A 21,480-nucleotide genomic window follows, 5' to 3' on the forward strand; every position below is an offset into this window, starting at 1 on the left:
GGGCCCTCGTCATTTCCACTAGCCACCTGTGGGTCTAGCTGCCCTCCTCCTGCCACCCCTTTCAGCCACCTGGGACCCTGGAGCAACAGAGAAGCCCCCAAAGAACACAGATGCCCCCACGTCGTGGGGCCGGCGCTGCATTCACCAAGAAGGCTGGCCGTGGTCCCCCCATGGGGCTCCAAGAGGGGGAGGGCCGCTCTAGCTGCGAAGCCAGGCCAGCTCCAAAGCGGCGCTGCGCGGGCGCTGGCATCTCGGCTTGCCAGGCTGCGGCGCAAACGGCACACCCAGGCTGGCTTAAATGACGGGCATTTGCTGATTCACAGTTTGGGAGGCCAGAAGTCCAACTCAGGGCGCCCCAAGGCCCGTGCTTTCTCCCCGAGTCCATAGTGCTCTGGCGCTGACCTCCCGCAATGCCTGGGGCTCCGTGGCTCCCATCTCTGCCTCCGGCACATGGAGATCCCCCTCCTGGCACCTGCTCTTCCGGCTCCCACTGCCTTCTGGTTTCCTCCGTGGCCTTCCATGACTCTGTCCAAATTCCTTCTGCTTATAAAGGCTCGGCTAATAGGATTAAGGCCCCCCCTGATTCAGTCAGGCCCACCTTAACTAAAAACAACCTCTTCAAAGGTCCTGTCTGCAAATGAGTTCACACCCTCAGGAACGTGGATTAAAAGAACACATCTGGGAAGCAGATGTGGCTCAAGCGACTGGGCTCCTGTCTACCACATGGGAGGTCCAGGGGCCTCCTGGTGAAGGCAAGCCAGCCCGAGCAGAGCGCTGGTGCAGCAAGATGACACAACAGAAAAAAAGAGACACAGAGGAGAGACAATAAGACACACAGCAGCCCAGAGAGCTGAGGTGGTGCAAGAGATTGAGCACCTCTCTCCCACTCAGGAAGGTCCCAAGATCAGTCCCCAGTGCTGCCTAAAGAGAAGACAAGGAGACATAGAAGAACACCCAGTGAATGGACACAGAGATAATGGGTGGGAGGAGGGCAAGAAATAAATATATCTTTTAAAAAAAAGAACATATCTTTTGAGGGGGCACCTCATTCCATCTACCACAGGTGCCCACCAGCCTTATGGGAATTACCATTCATTAAAATTAAAAATAACCTTAAAACTTCAGGTCTTCCATCACATTAGCCATATTTCAAGGCTCAGAAGCCACATGGCAGTGGTGGCCACTGTGCTGGACAGTAAAGAAAGTCCACTTCCATCTTCGCAGAAATTTCTCTTGGACAGATTACTTTAGAACAGGAGCCCCCAAAGTGGCATCCCCGGCCAGCAGCAGCAGCTTCACCTGAGGACAGTTTTTAGAAATGCAGATTCTCAGACCCAGCCTAGACCTACTGAACGAGAAACTCTGGGCGCGAGGGTTCACCACCCCCTCCAGGTGATTCTGACGGACGCCAGCGTTTGGAAACCGTGACTCCATCTGGGATACCCTCACACGAAATCCCACTGGAGCCTCAACAGCCTTATGCTCACGCTGCCTCTCTAGGGTCAGTATAAACATAACCTGTTTTACAGCTGAGGAAACAAATTCAAAGACCACAGCCCTGGCAGATCCAGGGCTAAGCCTTGGGCCCTTGGAACTCTCCCTTGTGCCATCATTTTCCACCAAATTTCTGAAGGATCATCCCAGACTGGGGAGGAAGGGGGAAGAACGCTTTCCAATTGATACCTCTGAGCTGTCCTTGAACCCCAGTCCATCTTAGAAGAGTTGTGTCCTTAGGAATGATTGTCATGGAAAATTACTGGCATTCTGCTCTGAACCCCAAGGACACGAGAATTTCTCGTGAACACTGATTAGGGGTTACAAACACAGCAACCAAACTCCATCCGAGGTGGGAAGCTTACCACTGTGTCATGCTCAGTAGAAGCCTCTAGAATAAATAAACAGCACTACCTTCCTCTCGGAGCTATTATGAGGACGACGTGCAGTACCATTCATCAGGCCGCAGCCACAGCTTATCCACGGCACTGAGAGAAAGACGCAGCCAAACAGAGCCTCTCTGCAGCAGCCAGGGCAATAAAGAGGGGTGCCCAGCTGTCACCCCCAGCCCTGAACCTGGGCTCAGGAGATGCCTGCCCGTGGGCTTTTGATGGGGCATTGCTGGGAGGACCTACCTGCCTGCCTTTACCGCAAGCTTTTCCCAAGGGCCAGTTCTGTCCTTGGGCAGAGAAGCCGCACTCCAGGGCCATGCTGGCCGCCCCCAGCCAGGACCCCGCCCGGGCTGGCTGGCTGAGCTGTCTCTGGCCAGTGCCCACCGGTGTGTGCTCGCTCAGGATCCTAGACCCTTGAGAGTGCAATGCCCTCGCCGCCCCTCTCCTTCCTGGAAGCTTCCCGGAGCGGAGGTGCAGGAGAGGGTCTTCAACCAGGGGCAGGAGCAGGAGGAGCCAGTCCGCATGTCAGCTTCAGGGCCTCCCTTTCTTCTTTGGGAGAGGCAGAACCTCCCTGGCTCCACTGGACACCTCTGACTGCCTGCAGGAAGAACTTACTAAAAGGCTCCCTCCTCCGTGAAGCCCTCCCTGCCCCTCCTTAGCTTTGTGCATGCCTGTCGGTGCTCGCTTCATGCAGTCCCTGCCGCACCGGGCCCTCCCCAAGGAGAGAGCCCCTGGTTATTCATCTCTGCCTCCCCACCACCTGGCACCACGCCTGGCATTGCCAGCTCCCTCGTCTCCATTTTACAGATGAGAGTGACTTGCCCTTACCCCGTGGCTCTTTCTCAAGCCCGGAGCCTGGATTCCAGGTGCTGAGAGTAGAGAAGTTAAGAGCTTGGGTCCTGGGGAGCAGGTGTAGCTCAGTGGTTGAGCACCTGCTTCCCAGTGCAAGGTCCCAGGTTCAATCCCCAGTACCTCCTTAAAAAAATAGAAAACAGGAAAGCGGATGTGGCTCAAGCGATTGGGCTCCTGCCTACCACACGGGAGGTCCCTGGTTTGGTTCCCAGTGCCTCCTAAAGAAGACAGCGAGCTGGCACGATGGGCAGGCATGGCAAGCTGATGCAACAAGATGGCACAACAGGAGACACAAGAAGAAAACCATGAGTGACACAGCAAAGCAGGCAGCGGACGTGGCTCAAGCAATTAAGCGCCTCCCTCCTACATCGGAGGTTCCAGGTTCGGTTCCCGGTGCCTCCGAAAGGAACAAGACGAACAGACGCAGCAAGTGCAAACGACGAGGGGGCGGGGAGAAATAAAGAAATACATAAAATAAATCTTTAAAAACGAAAACCTTAAAAGCCAACTCTCATTGGGGAGTGGATGTAGCGCAGCAGTTCAGCCCCTGTTTCCCTCGTATGAGGTTCTGAGTTCCCTCTCGATACCTCCTTTAAAAAAAAAAAAGTGCAAAAAATAAAATAAAATGAAATAAAATAGAGCTTGGGTCTTAAAGACGGCCCTGGCTTAGAGCCCGGGGCCTGCTGGTCCCCGGCAGGGCGGCTGGGCCTCCACCTCCTCGGCTGTGAAGTCCAAAGGATGACAGAACCGCCCCGCCGTGGGCGCCGCACCAGCGCGTACGTGTGAGGGAGCCTGGCGCCTCGCGAGCACCTAACACATTTTCGATATTATTATACCAGATGGTAGGAAGTTGGCCTAGTTTTGGGTTTCTTTTTCTTTTCAATATAACCTGCCTTTTCTTTCTTTGTCCCCGAGTTTTCCTGGAGCTCTCTGTCCCAGATTTCTCCTAGCGTGTGAGCGCCAGGCGGGGTCCTGCCAGCCCACCTGGGCCCCCTCCGCGGGCTGGTGGCCCTTCCCGCTTCCTGGAACCTGGCGCAGACCTGGCTCAGTCTGGTGGCGACTTTCAGAAAGGAGCAGGAACGGGGGGACGAGAGGGGTTGCTGGGCCGGACTGGAAATCGAGGGGGGCCCCTCGGCCGCCCCCCGCCGCGCGGCCCTGCCTCTGTGTCTCACTCTGCCCCTTTGTGTCGTGTGACCTCAAACACTGTGTCTCCTGCTCCCCGGGCCTCGGTGTGCAGGGAAAGGGAGGTGGCCCGCCCAGGGCAGCAGCTGTGAGTTCCCCGAGGTGTGAGGGTGAATGCGGCCCTTCCCTGTGGCCTGGACTCTTTCTGTCCCCTCTCCCTCCCTCTGGGGCCTTTCCTGGCGTTGTGCTCTCCTGGGGGAGGACAGAAGCCACCAGCCTCTCCCGGCCCGGCCCCCTCCCTCCCCGGGAGCCGCAGCTCTGCATCCGCCTCTGACTCAGCCTCCCCACCCGCTCCCCCCGGTGCTGCCGCTCCCCTCGGTTCCTGCGGATGCCGCTCCTCTCTCTAACGTGAATCTATTTTTTCTCTCTCTTCCCTCCCACCACCCCTCGCCCCCCGAAACGCACACTCGCCTCGCCCACCCCCGTCCCGTTGCCCCGCAGCGGTGGGCGTCCAAATGAGGCTGGATTTCCTCCAGCGCAGATTCTGGGCCGTGACGGAGCAGGTAAGTGTGATGGCGCCGGGTCGCCGTGGGCCAGAGCCGGCTCCACAGCCCACCCTCCGCTCCCGGGGGTCTCCCCCGGCCCCCCGCCGGGCGCTCCCGGGCATCCACCTTCTGTGCCTATTGGGCTCCCCGGGTTCCTGCCGCCTGCCCCTCATTCCCCCCTACCCGCCCGAGGCCGGTGGGAAGGGCAAGACGCGGCCTGGCCTGGCCCCTCAGGCAAAGCGCCCCCGGGCCTGCTCCTGGCCTGGCTCCAGGGCGCCCAGGAAGGAGCCCCGGGCCACCCCAAAGCCAAGGCTCGGCCCTGAGCACCCTGCCTTCCCTGGGGTCCTCCCAGCAGGCGGGTCCTCTGCTCCCCCAGGGTCCTCGTCCTCCTACAATTTCCTCCAGCCCAAGCCTCCCCTCAGGGCACAAAGCTTAGTCTAATCCTGTCCCGCTCACTTGTGCTGCGTCCTCACTGCCGGCAAGTGTAGGAAGCTCAGGAACTGTGGATTGAAGCGGGAAGGGTCGGGGTGCGAGGGGGACACCGGCCCGGGGGCCTGTGCTCACCGCCCTCATCAGCCAGGGCGGCCAGTGGCTCTCCAGGCCTCCCACAGGGGCATGTCCCTCTCCCCACTGGCCCACGGCCCCCAAGAGGAGCTCAGCCTCGATGCGTGGCTGTGCCCGTCACCACGGCGCCTGCTTCTCCGTGCCCTGAGCCCACAATACACAGCCCATGCGTACACACATGCCGCACATGTCATATGCGCACAAACACACACACGTACAGAGCACACGGGTACCACACACACGGATGCACACTGACCCCACATACGCACCACTTACACCGTGCATGCACATCGGCCACTCCACGCACACAGTACCACGCATCCACACGGGCACGTATGCACGCCACGCGCAGAAAAATGCCATTTATGCTTTCTCCTCTTCCTTCCAGTGCGCTGGTGTGGACGGGCCATGTCCACAGAGCTGCCAGGACAGTGTAAGTGCGTCCCAGTGTGGAGAGGGTGGACATGGACAACCCGTCTCTTCCCAGTAGACCAGCTTCCTTCCCTCCCGGGTGCCCCTCCTTCTCTGCACTGCTGGGCTCCGAGAGGGCATCTCTTCATTCGACATCCATCAGGACAGGCAGGAGGAAGGGGGGTCAGCGGTAGGGCCCTTGGCCGTGACCTACCTGCTGGATTTCTTCCCCAGGACCTCGATTGCTTCGTCATAGACAACAACGGGTTCATTCTGGTCTCAGAGAGGCCCCAAGAGGTAAGTTATTGGGAACATAGAATTAGGGAGAAGGGGGCAGGGGAGGAGGCAAGACACCAGCAAGCCCTTCAGCCAAGGAAAGGCTGGGCCCCTACGAGGTAACCCTGGTGTAGAGCCAATTAGCATAGCTGGTCTGAAGAAAATGGGCTCTTGGAACCAAAGTCACAGAGCAAGATGATAAAATTCAGAGTGCGTGTCAACTCAGATGAGCAGATGAAATATTCCCTCTTTATTTTGTCTATGATATGTCTTGGTGTGCCACAGACTAGTTGGCTTAAACGACAGGGACGTATTGTTACTGTTTTGGAGGCTAGAAGTCCAAAATCAAGGTGTCGGCAGACCATGCCGTTTCTGAGTCTAGAGCGTTCTGGTGGTGGCTTGCCAGCAGTTCCTAACTCAAACTCTGCCTCTGTCACATGGCCATCACACTCTCCGTCTCCTCCCACTGCGTCCCAACCTCCTCTGCTTCTAAGAACTCCGGTCACATTGGAATAAGGCCCACCCTAGTCCAGTTTGACCTCATCTTAACTAATAGCATCTTTTTTTAAAACAAATCAATATTATAGATATGTATTAATAAAGCATACAACTCATCCAGAGTATACAATCAGTGGCATTTGGTATAATCACATAGTTGTGCATTCCTCACTTCAGTCATTATTAGAGCATTTTCATTATTTCAATAACAATAATAATAACAAAAAATAGACAAACAAGAAAATTCTCCACCATTCAATCTCTGTTTCCCATCCTGTACATCCGGCTATTGTTGCACAATTATTTATTTATTAAGCTGTTTTATTGAGATATATTCACATGCCATACATCTATCAAAAGTATGTAATCAATGGCTTTTAGTATAATTACAATGCTGTGAATTCACCATGACAAAAAAATTTTAGAATTATTTCATTACTCCAAAAAGAAAAACTTCACACCCCTTAGCATGCCCTCTCTAGTCCCACATAACTGCTAATTAATTTTTTTAAAAGATTTTTATTTATTTATTTATTTCTCTCCCCTCCCCCCCCCCCAGTTGTCTGCTTTCTGTGTCCATTTGCCATGCGTTCTTCTGTGACTGCTTCTATCCTGATCAGCAGCACCAGGAATCTGTGTTTCTTTTTGTCATGTCATCCTGCCGTGTCAGCTCTCCATGTGTGCGGCGCCATTCTTGGGCAGGCTGTACTTTCTTTCACACTGGGCAGCTCTCCTTAGGGGGCGCACTCCTTGCACGTGGGGCTCCCCTATGCGGGGGACACCCCTGCGTGGCACGGCGCAGCACTCCTTGCGCACATCAGCACTGCACGTGGGCCAGCTCCACATGAGTCAAGGAGGCCCAGGGTTTGAACCGTGGACCTTCCATGTGGTAGGCAGACGCCCTATCCATTGGGCCAAGTCCGCTTCCCTAAATTTTATCTTAATAAATTGATTTATATTTATATTTTATATAAATGGAATCATACAATATGTTACACAGTATATTTAGTGTGTAGTAATGCAATCATACGGTATTCTTTTGTGTCTGGCTTGCTTCATTCAACATATTGTCCTCCAGGTTCATCCATGTTGTCATATGCTTTACAATTTCATTTCTTCTTACAGCTACATAATATTCCATCGTGTGAATGCACCACAGTTTGTTTATCCGTTCAAAGGTTAATGGACACCTGAGTTGTTTTCCAACTTTTGACAATTGTGAATCATGCTGCTATGAACATAGGTGTGCTGATGTCTGTTCATGTCACTGCTCTCAATTCTTCTAGGTATATGCCCAGTACTAGTATTGCCAGGTCACATGGCAAATCTATATTCAGTTTCTTTAGGAACTGCCAAACAGTCCTCCACAGCAGCCGGACCCCTCTACATTCCCACCAATAGTGAATAAGTGCTCCTATTTTTTCACATCCTCTCCATCACTTGTAGTTCTCTGTCTTTTTAATAGTGGCCATTCTGACAGGTGTGAAACAATGTCTCATTGTAGTTTTGATTTTCATTTCCCTGATCATTAGTTGAGCATTTTTCATGTGTGTGTGTGTGTGCGTGTGTGTGTGTTTCTCCCCCATTTGGAGTTCTATCCAAGTCTTTTGCCCATTTTTTAATTGGGTCATTTGTCTTTTTATGGTTGAGTTGTAACATCTCTTTATATATCCTGGATATTAAACCCTTATCAGGCATGTGATTTTCAAATATTTTCTCCCATTGAGTCGGCTGCTTTTTCACCCTTTTGTGCACCTGTGGGGTGCAAAAGTGTTTCATTTTGAGGAGGTCCCATTTATCTCTTTTTTCTTTTTTTGCATGTGCTTTGGGTGAAAGGTCCAAGAAGCCACCACCACAAGGTCTTGAGGAGGTTTCCCTATGGTCCTGGCTTTTATATTTAGGTGTTTGATCCATTTTGAGTTGATTCTTGCTCATGTAGGGAGTGATACAGGGTCCTCCTTCATTCTTTAGGTTATAGATGTCCAGTTCTCCCAGCACTATTTGTTGAGGAAACTGTTTTGTCCTGTTAACATGGGCTTTTTAAGTTTGTCAAAAACCAATTGACCATAGAAGTGAGGGTTTATTTCTGGACCCTCAATTCTATTCCACTGACCAATGTGTCTATCTTTATGCCAATACGTGCTGTTCTGACCACTGTAGCTTTGTAATATATTTCAAAGTCAGGCAGTGAAATTCCCCCCATGTTGCTTTTCTTTCTTAGAATGCTTTTGGCTATTCAGGTGCACTTTCTCTTCCAAAGGAATTTAGAGGCTGCCTTTTCTATTTCTGTAAAGTAGGCTGTTGGAATTTTGATTGGTATTACATTGAATCTATAAATCAGTTTGGGTAGGAATGAAACTTTCACAATATTTAGTCTTCCAGTCCATGAAAACAGAATGTCTTTCCATTTGTTTAGGTCTTCATTGATTTATTTTAGTATTGTTTTGCACATATAGGTCCATACTACTTTGGTTAGATTGATTCTTAGGTATTTGAGGCTTTTTGTTGCTATTGTAAATGGATTTTTCCCCCTGATTTCTTCCTCAGATTGTTCAATACTAGTATACAAAAACATGATTTTTGCATGTTGATCTTGTATCCTGTCACTTTGCTGAAGTCATTAGCTCAAGTAGCTTTGTTGTAGAAATTTCAGAATTTTCTGAATATAGGATCATGTCATCTGCAAATAGTGAGAGTTTTACTTCTTCTTTTCCTATTTCAATGACTTTTTTTTTCTTGTCTAATTGCTCTGGCTAGAATGTCTAGTACAATGTTGAATAACAATGGTGACAGTGGGCGTCCTTGTCTTGTTCCTGATCTTAGAAGGAAAGCTTTCAACCTTTCCCCATTGAGAATGATGTTGGCTGTAGGTTTTTCATATATGCCTTTTATCATATTGAAGAATTTTCCTTCTATTCCTATCTTTTAAAGTGTTTTTATCAAGAAAGAATGCTGCATTTTGTCAAATACCTTTTCTGCACTGATTGAGATGATCATGTGGTTTTCTTTCCTTCAATTTGTTAATGTGGTGCATTATGTTGTTTGATTTTCCTGTGTTGAGCCAGCCTTGAATACCAGGAATAAACCCCACTTGGTCGTGATGTATAAGTCTTTTGATATACTGTTGGATTTTATTTGCAAGTATTTTGTTGAGAGTTTTTTTGCATCTATGTTCATTAGAGAGATTGGTCTGTAATTTTCTTTCTTGTAGTGTCTTTATCTGGCATTGGTATTAGGGTGATGTTGCTTCATAAAATGTGTTGGGTAATTCTCCCTCCTCTTCAATTTTTTGGAAGAGTTTAAACGGGATTGTTGTAAATTCTTTTTGAAATGCTTGGTAGAATTCACCTGTGACACCATCTGGTCCTGGACCTTTCTTTGCTGGGAGATTTTTTTTAAAGATTTTATTTTATTTTTTTATTTCTCTCCCCTTCCCCCCCCCCCCCACCCTGTTCTCTGTGTCCATTTGCTGCATGTTCTTCTTTTTGTCTGCTTCTGCTATTGTCAGGGGCACAGGAATCTGTGTTCCTTTTTGTTACATCATCTTGCTGCGTCAGCTCTCAGTGTGTGTGCGGCCATTCCTGGGCAGGCTGAAATTTCTTTCATGCTGGGCGGCTCTCCTTACGGGGCACACTCCTTGTGCATGGGGCTCCCCTACACAGGGGACACCCCTGCGTGGCACAGCACTCCTTGCGCGCATCTTACTGGGAGATTTTTGATGATGGATTCAATCTCTTTAAATGTGATTGGTTTGTTGAGTTCTTGTATTTCTTGTAACATCAGCATAGGTTGTTTGTGCATTTCTAGGAATTTGTCCATTTCATCTATGTTGTCTAGTTTGGAGGCATATAGTTTCTCATAATATCCTCTTATGATCCTTTTTATTTCTGTGGGTTCAGTCATAACTTCCTTCCTTTCATTTCTGATTGTATTTATTTGCATCTTCTCTTTTTTTTTCTTTGCCTACCTGGAGGTTTGTCAATTTTATTGATCTTCTCAAAGAACCAGCTTTTGGTTTTGTTGATATTGTCTATTTTTTTGTTCTCAATTTCATATATTTCTGCTATAATCTTTATTATTTCTTTCCTTCTGCTTGCATTGGATTGGTTTGCTGTTCTCTTTTTCTAGTTTCTCTAGTTGTTAAGTTAAATCTTAGAGTTTAGCTCTCTCTTCTTTTTTAATATAGGTGTTTAGGGCTATAAACTTCCCTCTCAATACTGCCTTCATTGTATACCAAAACATAAGTTTTGATAAGTTGTGTTTTCATTTTCATTTGTCTCAATATTTACTGATTTCACTTGCAATTTTTCTTTGACCCACTGATTATTTAGGAGTGTGTTGTTCAGCCTCTACACGTTTGTAAATTTACCTCTTTCCTGTCTATTATTGATTTCCAGTTTCATTCCATTAGGATCTGAGAAGGTGCTTTGTATAATTTCAATCTTTTTATGTTTATCGAGAGCTACATTGTGCCCTAACACATGGTCTATCCTGGAGAAAGATCCATGGACACCTGAGAAGAATGTATAACCTGCTCGATTTGAATGTAATGTTTTTTATGTCTAATTTGTTTATCATATTTTTCAAGTTTTCTGTGTCCTTGTTGATGTTCTGTCTAATTGTTCTATCTAATGATGTGAGTGGTATGTTGAAGTCTCCAAAAATTACTGTAAAGATGCCTGTTTTTCCCTTCAGTTTTGCCAGAGTTTGTCTTATCTATTTTGGGACACCCTGGTTAGGCGCGTAGATATTTATGACTTTTATTTCTTTCTGGTGGATTGTCCCTTTTATTAATATATAATGGCCCTCTGTATTTCTTATAACTTTTTTGCATTTAAAGTCTGTTTTGTCTGATATTAGTATAGCTACCTGTGCTCTTTTTTGGCTACTATTTGCATGGAGCATCTTTTTCCAGCCATTCACTTTCAGCCGTTTTGTATCCCTAGGTCTAAGGTGAGTCTCTTGTAGGCAACAAATGGATGGCTCATGCTTTTTTATCCATTCTGTCAGCCTGTATCTTATGATTGTGGAGTTTAATCCCTTCACATTCAACGATATTACTGTAAATGCACTATTTACTTCCACCATTTTATTCTTTGGTTTTCATATGTCATATTTTCGTCTGGTTTTTTACTCTTTTGGTTTACTTTCTGCTATTCTTTCTTCTATACACTCCTCCAAGCTTCTCCTGTCGTTTTCTTTCAGGTTCTAAGGCTTCCTCTAATATTTCCTGCAAAGCTGGATTCTTTTTTATGAACTCTCTTATTTTCTGTTTATTTGTGACTATTTTAAACTCACCTTCTTATTTGAAGGACAGTTTGGCTAGATAGAGAATTCTCAGCTGGCAGTTTTTCCTCTTTCAGTATCCTAATTGTATCAAACCACTGTCTTCTCACCTCCATGGTTTCTGATGAGATATCCACGCTAAGTCTTAGTGGGTTTCCCTTGTATGTGATGGTTTGCTTCTCCCTTGCTGCTCTGGGAATTTTCTCTTTATCTTTGTCATTTGACGTACTGAGTAGTAGTAGTAGTGTTGTCTTGGAGTAGGTCTATTCAGCTTTATTCTGATTGGGGTATGGTATGCTTCTTTGACATGTAAATTGATTTCTTTCATGAGAGTTGGGAAATTTTCAGCTATTATTTCCTCAAATACTCTTTCTGACCCTTTTCCCTTCTCTTTTCCTTCTGAAACTCCCATGACACATATGTTGTTGTGTTTCATGTTGTCATGCAACTCTCTGAGCCCCTGTTTAATTTTTTCCATTCTTTTCTCTCCCTGGTCTTTTCTCTCTTCAATTTCAGCTGTTCTGTCTTGGGTATCACTTTTTCTTTCTTCTGTCATTTCAAGTCTTCTGTTGTATGCATGTAATGTGTTTTTGATCTCATTGATTGTGTCTTTCATTCCCATGAGCTCTGTTATTTTCTGTTCAGGATTTCAAATTCTTCTTTGTGCTCACTCAGTGTCTTCTTGATGTCATTTATCTCTTTAGCCACATTTTTTTTTGTTGTTGTTTTTTAAAGATTTATTTTATTTATTTATTTCTCCCCACCCCCTCATTGTTTGCACTTGCTGTGTCTGTTTGTCTTCCTTGTTTCTTTAGGAGGTACTAGGAACCGAAAGCCGGGGCCTCTGATGTGGGAGGGAGGCACCTAATTGCTTGAGTCACCTCTGTTCTCTGCTTTGTTGTGTCTCTCATTGTATTTTTTTTCTTCTTGTGTCTCTTGTTGTGTCATCTTGTTGCATCACTTCTTGCATCAGCTTGCCTTGCCTGCCTGTCATGCCAGCTCACTATCTTCTTTCGGAGGCACCAGGAACTGAACTTGGGACCTCCCATGTGGTAGACAGGAGCTCAATCACTTGAACCACATCTGCTTCCCTCTTTAGCCATATTGCCTTTCAACTCATTAATTTGATTTTGGAAATTTGTGTGCATCTCATTAATTAGTTGTCTCAAATCCTGCATCTCTTCTAGGCTTTGATATATTCCTTTTATTGGGCCATGTCTTCCATTTCCTTAGTATGACTCGTAATTTTTTGCTGATGTCTATGTATCTGATTAGGATGATAGTTTACTCAGATGCTTAATTTCTCTCTTTTTCATAGGGATTTAGTGGCAGGAGGCTGTGTATTACTGCTAGTCTTTGATTCTTTGTTCAACAGTTTTGCCATTGCAATTCTTTTCCTTTGCCCCTCTCTCTTCTGGGCAGTGTCTAGCCTTGGCCTGGCGTCTGAAATATTAGATTTTTTTTCCAAGCTGTTTCGGCCTGTCCTTTAGCTATTTTTCTAGGGAGAAGAGAGTCTAATAATAGCATCTTCAAATCTCCCATTCACACATGAGTTCACATCCACAGAACTAGGCACTGGGACTTGCAATTGTCTTTGTTGGGGATATGGTTCCATCCATAACAGGAACTCATCTGCCTTCTCCGGTTGTTAGCAGGAAAATTTCCACCGCAGAAGTGAGGAGGGGCTCAGTAAAACCACGCCTCAGGTCCTCCTGCCCTGCCACACTGCACCCTGTTTTTCCTGTGCTGTGGCCATACCTTCTAGGGGCCTCCTCCTGGAATTTGAAGCTTGTGCTCAGAAAGGCAAAAGAGAATATGCAGGCATCATTTTATATTTGCTGAGCCACAAACTGGGCCCAACAGTCATTTATTTAGCCAGGAGTGCAACCCTGAACCAAACCTGAAAGCACTCACCTGAGTTACTTCCCTGAGCCAAGCCAGAAGCTTCAGAATGCCTCCAACCGGAAGCTCAAGCTCAGCGAGAGCGTGGCCACTAATTAGATATGTGGTTTGAGCAAGGAACCTCCGTCATCCGTGTCACAGTTTTCTCTTCTCTAACATAAGGAGCTGGGCTGCATGATTTCCAGTTTCACCGCTAGCTCTAGCAACCCAGACTTCGAAGTACCTGGGTATTGGCAAGCCCTGGCCTGACGGAGAGTTTGTGGGAGCCAAACAGGTCACCAGGAGGCAGAAAGAACCAGGGCCAGGGTGTAGTGAGGACACTGGGGAGAGGGGGCAACTAAGGAAGAAGGGGCACCCAGCATCATGGAATCCAATTCCATGAGGATGGTTTTTATTTTATTTTATTTTATTTTATTTTATTTTATTTTATTTTATTTTATTTTATTTTATTTATTTATTTATTTATTTATTTATTTATTTATATTATTACTGTATTTATTTCTCTCCCCTTCCCCTCCCCCTAACCATTGTCTGCTCTCTGCATTCATTTGCTATGTGTTCTTCTGTGTCGACTTGTATTCTCGGCAGCACCAGGAATCTGTGTCTCTTTTTGTTGCACCATCTTGCTGTGTCAGCTCTCTGTGTGTGTGGCGCCACTCCTGGGTGGGCTGCACTTTTCTCGCAGAGGGTGGCTCAATGTGGGGTGCATTCCTTGCGCATGGGGCTCCCCTATACGGGGGACACCCTGCATGGCACAGCACTCCTTGCACGCATCAGCACTGCGCATGGGCCAGCTCATCACACGGGTCAGGAGGCCCTGGGTTTGAACCCTGGACCTCCCATGTGGTAGATGGACACTCTTATCAGTTGAGCCACATCTGCTTCCCATGGATGGTTTTTAAATGACCCTCTTATGTGCAGCGTTTTCCAGCAACAAGAGTGGTGAAGAGAAACATGGTTCGTGTTCCTCTGGTAGGGCGGGCAGGTGGTCGCCATGGCTTTTCCAGGAATCTGTTATCATGCATGATGATCACCCCCGCCCCCTTCGGTGCCCCCTTTGCCGCCTCACTCTCAGCCCTGGGACAGAGCACCATTCCATACCAGGTTTTCTCATTCGTTCTTGGAGAAAACCGAATGATGACAGAAGGTGAAGCCAGCGTGGGAAGGCGGCTTTGGGTCTATCTGATGTGCTCCGCTCCATCATTCCAGCTCTGTCATTCCAGCTCGGGTAACTGAGACCATCTCCAGGGCTCCTGAGGTGTCGGCTGTCGAGGGGCAGAGGATGAGCCCCGGAGGCCTAAGGAGTTTCAGAGAGAGCAGGAAGCCTGCCCGGTGGGCCAGGAGGGTGGAAAGGCAGACAAAGAGCACAGCCAAGTCCAAAAGACTGTGCTAGAACAGGCATCGGCAAACTTCTGTAAAGGGCCAGATGGTGCATTTTTTAGGTTTATGGACACTGGGTCTCTGTCACAACTGCTCGGCTCTGCCATGTAGTGCAAAACACTGCCACAGACAATACGTACTTGAATGAGTATTGCTCTGTTCCAGTAAAAGTTTATTGATGGACACTGAAACTTGAATTTCACATAATTTTCACAGATCACAAAATACTCTTCATTTTTTTTCAGCTAATGGAAAATTAAAGGCCATCCTTAGCTCAAGGGCAGACATAGGCAGCAGCCACATTTGGCCCATGGGCTGTAGTTTGCTGACCCCTGCTCTAGAGGCAGCCAGGACAGCCTGGCCAGGAGCTGGGTCCAGGAGGGAGCCCTGCCCCAGGGTGGGGTTCACTTCAAAAGAAGCTGGCAGGGCCGGGTCATCTCAATGAAAGGACCCTCTATCACCCCATGGGGCCCTTTGCTTAACCCATGGGCCACTTTTAGTCCTATTCTAGCCAGGCCACATTTGCTCCACGTCAAGGTCAATCACAAGGCTAAGGTCAAGGTGTCAGCCGGGGTTGCAGGTGTCATCACAGGCTCGACTGGAGATAGATACACTCCCAAGCACATTCACGTGGTTGTCGGCAGGATTCCTTGCCGTGTGGACCTCACTGTGGGCAACTCCCAACATGGCGGCTCATTTCAACAGAGTAAGCCTGCCAAGAAGAGCCAGAGGGTGAGTGTGGTAGAGTGAATTTTGTACCCCAACAAACACATGTTCTTAATCTTAATCCACGTCCTGGTGAGAGCAAACCTATTTGTAGGTGAGACCCGCTGGAGGTGTTCTTTTTAGATAAGGTGTAACCGACTGATTCAGGGTGGGTTGTAATCCACATTACTGGAGGCTTTATCAAGAGAAGAACCTGGAAAGCAGAAGTCAGAGAAGACCACAGGAAGAAGCTAGCAGTCAGTGGAAACTGGAAGATGGAGAGGAGTGGACATTGCCCCGTGGCAGGAGGCAGAGCTACAAGCCAAGGATTGCCAGAATGTACAGACTCCGGAAGCAAGCAAGCCTTGCCAATATCCTGTTGGGCTTCTTCTAGCCAATGAATTCCTGTTGTTAAGCCAAAACCAGGTCGGGTGTTTGTGGATAGCAGCTCTGGCCAACTGAGACAAAGCAAGACCGAAGTCACAGGCCTTTGTGACCTCATCTAGGAAATAACACCTTCTCCTTTACCATATTCTATCCTAGAAGCAAGTTGCTAGTTCCAAGAGGAGCGGGTCCCCAAGGCACGTATGTCAGGAGGCCAGGATCTCTGGGAACCACTTCAGAATCTGTCCACCACAAACTCCTCCCCACCTCTCAAACCTGCACCTTCCTCTGCCCACCCCCCCCCACACTTGCCTTCAAGGGGGGCCACGTGGCCTCTGCCCTGCTCCTGTGTGCCTCTCCCACCTCCCTTACCCCTCCCACTGTGGTGTCCGGCCCAGCACCATCGGCTCCATCTGGGAGCTTGTGAGAAATGCAGATTCTCAGGCCTCACCCCAGACCTAGGGAATCTGAAACTCTGGCTGGGAGAGCCCAGGGAACCAGGTTTTCTTCAGCCCTCTGGGTGATCCCAGTGCCGTAGTTCGAGAACCACAGCCTCGGCCTCGGCGCCTGCTGCCGGCAATCTGGGTGCACCTCAGCTGGTTGCTCCCACTCCCCTGATGGGCCCACGTGCTCAGGGGTCCCCAGCCTGCTCCTGACCATCCCGCAGGTGGAGTCTGTGCTCCTTCAGGTGCCCGGGGGACTGGGGAGAGAAGCCGGCGGCTGCTACAGAGACAAAGCTGCCCACACAGCATCCTGCCAAGCCCTTTCCCAGCCAGGCCCTCCTGGGAGCTGAGAGCCCCCACCGCACCCCCCACCCACACCCCCAGGGGACCCATCTGCCCCAGGGGAGTGGCCTCTAGGCTCTCTGCTGGGGCTCCAGGCCTACTGATTAGACATATGGCTCCGCTGGGCAACTTCCAGCTCGGGGCTCATTCCGCTAATAAAGAACTACAAGTGACAGGATTACAGCCCTCTCCCGGGGGCCTGGAAAGAGAAGCAGACAGCTGGGCCCGGGAGAGTGACAGTGGCTCTGTGGAGCTGTGCGGTGTTTACCGTGGACCTGTCACCCCAGATTTGGGGACTATGAGTCCAGTCGTTTGCCTGTGGGCAGCACCCACACAAGGCAGTTTCAAAACGGACCTGAAAGGGGCAGCACAGCCTGGAAAATGAGACGTGCCTGCCGCACCTTTCTCTGCAGAACTCACAGCCCAGGCCCCAGCCAGCCCCCTCCACCCCCAGCTGAGTCGGCAGGGCTGGGCCAGCCTCTCTGCCCTCCTCCCACAGCCCCCGTTTCTCCGCTCCCCTGTCCCCCAGCCTCCCCACAGTCCCTCCCGCCCAGCCTAGCTCCCTGTCCCCTCCCGCTCCCCAGGCTCCTTTCCAGGCCCTCCCTCCTGCCTGCCGGCCTGGCACAGGCTCCTGACGCGCCCCCGCCCTCCACGCCCCCCACTTCTCTCAGCACACCGTCCCGCGCTCCCCTGGGCCCCGGCAGCAGCTCGACCCTTGGCCTCCCTGGGGCCACCGGCCACTTCCTGAGTGACATGCAGGTCCCCTGAACCCTGAGTGCTGGCTCCTGCCTCTGCAGAGGCTGCTGAGGGACACCTGCCAGGTCTGTGGCTGTCTCAGTTTCCTGCGGCGGCCCTGTCAGGGCACCACACGCTGGTGGCTTACAGCGGAAATGTACTGCGTCACAGTCCAGAGGGGCTCAAAGTCTGAAAGGGGCACCCGCAGGCCACCTGGAGCCTCCAGGGGCACCCTGCCCTCGCTCCTCCGCTGGCGCCCGCCGTCCTTGGAGCTCCTCGCCTCCAGCCTCTGCTCCTCTCGCAGCTTCTTCCCTCTGTCTGTCCTCTTCTTAGAAGGACACCAGTCCTGTTGGATTAAGGGCCCACTCTACTCCAGGGTGACCTCATCTGAACAAGTCACATCGGCCACGACCCTCTTTCCAACTCAGTTCACACTCCGAGAAGCTGGGGCTTAGGACTTCAGCACAGCTTGGGGGGGGGGACACAAGTCCACCCAGAACGGTGACGCCAGTGCTGACCCCTCCCCGCTCCTTCCCAGGCCCCCCTTTGCAGCCACGGGGCCAGGTGAGGCTCTACAAAGGAAGGAAGGCAGGAAAGGAAGGGTGCCCCCTTAGCAGCCACCCTCTGCGAGTAGCTCCCTTAATCCTCACCACCCTGGAGAGGGTGCATTACCCCATTTTTAGGGGAGAAGAAACAGAGGCTGCCCCTCCTCAGGAGAGGAGAAGTCATGTGTCCCACTGTCACCAGAGTCGAGCACATCCCACCCCCGTGCCCCATCTGTGGGGACGTTTGCAGCCACAGCCCCCGCAGAATACCTCTAAGCCCGTCTCCCTTGCCCCCGCTCCAGGCTCTGGGTGGCACCTCACAGGACAGCCCCCCTCAGGCCCTGAATGCCGGACCCCCACCCCCACCTTCTGATCCTGCCCTCAGCTGCGGCAGCCCTAGGAACCCTTGTTTGTTTATGGATCGTGAGGAGCAGGGCCTGGCCCGAGCAAACCCAGACAGCCCCGAGCCCCGAACCCCGGGTGCCGCGGCCCTCGGGAGGCCCCAGCGCCCGGCTGGGCCGTGGGTGCGGGCGGGAGTGACGAGCCGGGCCGGCTGGCTCCCGGTCAGCCTGCGAGAACGGAACCGACAGGTCAGGGCCTGCACCTTGGCCGTGCAGGTTCCCTCGTTCACCTCCTCTGAGGGACCGAGTCACTGTGACCCTGTTCAAACGAAACGATCCGTTAGGAGTTGTGTCCTGCCAGGAACCGCGTTCCCACCACGGCGGCTTCAACAACCTAGAGGTTTATTCTCCCACATAAAAAAGGATCGGATGAAGGCAGTCCAAGCCGGAAGGGCTTCCTGGAATCGCCAGGTGTTCCCATCCTCAAGTTCAACATGGCCACCTTCCAGGAAAGAAGAAGTGGGTGGGGAACAGTTAAAAGGTGATGCTCTCAGCAGGGTCGTTTCCCTTTAAGTGGGTTCCAGGAAGTCCCGCCCCTGACTTCTGCTTACACTTCATTGGCCAAACCTAGCTGCAAGGGCCTGTGGGAAATGTAGTCTTTTAGCTGCGCACATGGCACCATAATGAATCCGGGCTGCCTTAGGAAAGGAGGAGAATGGATACGGTCTACCACAGTGACAGATCTTGGAAAATCAGGTTGTTTGTTTACAGATGAGAATTCATTTTTTTTGGTTTCTGGGATGCTCATTTTACTCCCAGGGACCTCCCTTCTCAGAATCAAGGGCTGAAGCAGAGTTGTTGGTGAGCAATTGGAAAGAATGGGAAAGGCTTATTGAATTTTGGCACTCATGACGGGAGCCTCTTTCGTAGGGAGAGGAATGCACGGGCCATTCATTCATTCACTCCCTCACCCATTCGCTCAGACCCTCCTTCAGCAAATATGCACTGAACAGCAGCCAGGAACAGCACACTATGCCATGCTCCACTTGCCCAGTTGGACCTCCCTGTCTGGTGATGGAGAAATGACTCCCCATGGTAACTGGGATAGCAGAAAGTGATCCCCGCTGAGAGGAAGCACTCCAGCTGGAGGGATCGGGGAGAGCCTCCGGGAGTGAGTGGCCGTAGGGCTCGCCTTAAGGATCGGCCTGCGCCTTCCACCTGCCGTCTTCTTCCTGTATGCCCTGACCGGTCCCTGCTCCCCCCGCTCTGCCCACTGCCCTTTTCAGTGGAGCCTGCCCAGACCCCCCGGGTTTTTCCACTCTGGGAGGAGCCAGTATCCGACTGTTCGGCCTGTGGTTACCGTGCTCCTGTCTGCCTCTCCAAACTGGTTTGCAAGCTCTTGGTTAGTGGCCATGTCATTCATTTTTGTACTGTACTCACTTAGCGAGTGAGCATCTTGCAAGTAAAATGTGCCAAAAGATAGTTTTTGGTAGTCATGACATTTCAGGCAGAGAACAGAGCCTCAGACAAGTCTGAATACCTCTTTGTCTCCAACTTTGGCTTTTTTCCTCTTTGCTTCTGTCATTAACCTGTCAGCTTCTGAGCTAACAATTTTTGCCACACTTTTTATTGTGGTTGCATCCTGACACTTTGATTTTATAAGTGAGCTATTTCCCAATCACACTGTAGGATGTAAAAACACTATTCTTACTAAATTCCATTTTGGAAAATGGCCTTCCCTGACTTCCTCACAGATTCCAGGTTTGACCATAGAGTGATATTACCCCACTCTGTTATCGTTGTCCCTTTTTTGGAAACAACTTCTCTGATCGCTGTGCCCTGGAGCCCTGCATTCTGAATGATCCTGCTAGAATAAGTGTCCACTTCCTTCAGAAAAATCCCTGGAGTCTACCCAGTGCTCCAGGGCAGGCACCCAGATAATAACCGGCTTGTCTTGACGTTGGCCAAGCCCATGCACCTCAGCTCTGTGCCAGGGTCGCATGTCTTCTTATCAGCAGGTATAACACACTTCATTTTTAAAGGTGTGTTTTCCATGGAGGAAATTGCACAGAAATGGGGGGTTCTGCTCATGTCCACTGGGTCCCCCCACTCCCCGACCTCCCTCTCGGCCTCCTGCCTCCCTCTGCCCCTCCCTCTCTTGGTCTGGTCTGCTCCTCCGAGCCATCTCCCCTCACCACTAGCCTGTCCTGCAGCACGATTGACATGCTCCCCACACCAAAGGCCTGGCAAGGTGGGCCCCGGACCAGGCCCAGGAGCCAGAAACCGGGAACCCGACAAGGCCCTGGGCCTGGGCCCCCACCTCCCTTCCCCCTTCCCAAATTCCACAGTGACCCAGCCTGTCCAGGCAGCATGGCGCTTTCGGGCAGTGAGAGATCAGGGAGAGAAGGTCCCTGCCCTTCAGCGGTTTTCACGAGGATAGAGGAAGAGACTAAACAGATGATGAGCACGTGAGCAGGACTACAAGGGCATGCGAGCAACTTGCCGTCAGGGCGCAGAGGAAGGAGGGGTTCCTTCTGTCTGGAACGGACGAGAAGGGAAGTTCCTGGGAGCGAGGCCTGGGGAAGGGTCGTCGAGGCGGGGAGCCCAGACAAGGCACAAAAGCGGCTTCTGCGCACCAGTGCGTGAGCGTTTGCCGTGTGCCGAGGCTTCGCACGCATCTGCCCCGGCCTTTCAAACAACCTACCCCCAGTACACAGCCAGGCAGAGGCAGAGCCAAGATATAAATCAAACCCACCCCCAAAGCCCAAGCTCCTTCCACTCTGCCAAGCAGGAAACGGAGCAAAATGGGAAGCCAGGGCGTGGGGGGCAGACAGTAGTAGAGGGATGGCGGGAGGGCAGGAGCAGGGGGACGGTGAGCCAGCCTGGAGGGGCGGGGGGAGGCCGTGTTTGATTCTTTAGGAAACAGAGGAGAGAATGGCCCCATCCAAGCTGGGTTTGAGGAAGGGGATTCTGGCAGCATGCCCTGGTTTGGCCACAGGAGAGACCAGTGAGGAGGGTGAAGCAGGTGCGTGGAGAGGACAGGGTCTGGTTAAGTCATTGTCCATGGGGTTGGACATGGTGATAAACCACAGGACACACTGATTAGCTGTATGGGGGTGTGCGAGCCGAGGGAAGGGAAACCAAAGGTGGCTCCAAAGTTCTCAGACCTGTCTGACCCAGTGATAAGGATGCCGGGGGTACGACAGAACTCTGTGCTTGAACCCACAGAAAGCAATACCTTTTACACCCGACCCCGGGCGGAC

At 50.7% G+C, this 21,480-nt stretch overlaps 1 protein-coding gene across 1 annotated transcript in view; it reads left to right on the forward strand.

Annotated features, from left to right (window-relative positions):
• CACNA2D4 (calcium voltage-gated channel auxiliary subunit alpha2delta 4) overlaps positions 1-21,480 on the forward strand; it is a 113,609-nt gene that overhangs the window by 82,898 nt on the left and 9,231 nt on the right. The window contains exons 28-30 of the mRNA XM_071210048.1: positions 4,362-4,423; positions 5,358-5,402; positions 5,615-5,677. Coding sequence (XP_071066149.1) covers positions 4,362-4,423; positions 5,358-5,402; positions 5,615-5,677 — 170 coding nt within the window. The remainder of the gene's footprint in view (positions 1-4,361; positions 4,424-5,357; positions 5,403-5,614; positions 5,678-21,480) is intronic.

Source organism: Dasypus novemcinctus, chromosome 20 (assembly GCF_030445035.2).
Source record: "Dasypus novemcinctus isolate mDasNov1 chromosome 20, mDasNov1.1.hap2, whole genome shotgun sequence".
NCBI classification, from domain to species: domain Eukaryota; kingdom Metazoa; phylum Chordata; class Mammalia; order Cingulata; family Dasypodidae; genus Dasypus; species Dasypus novemcinctus.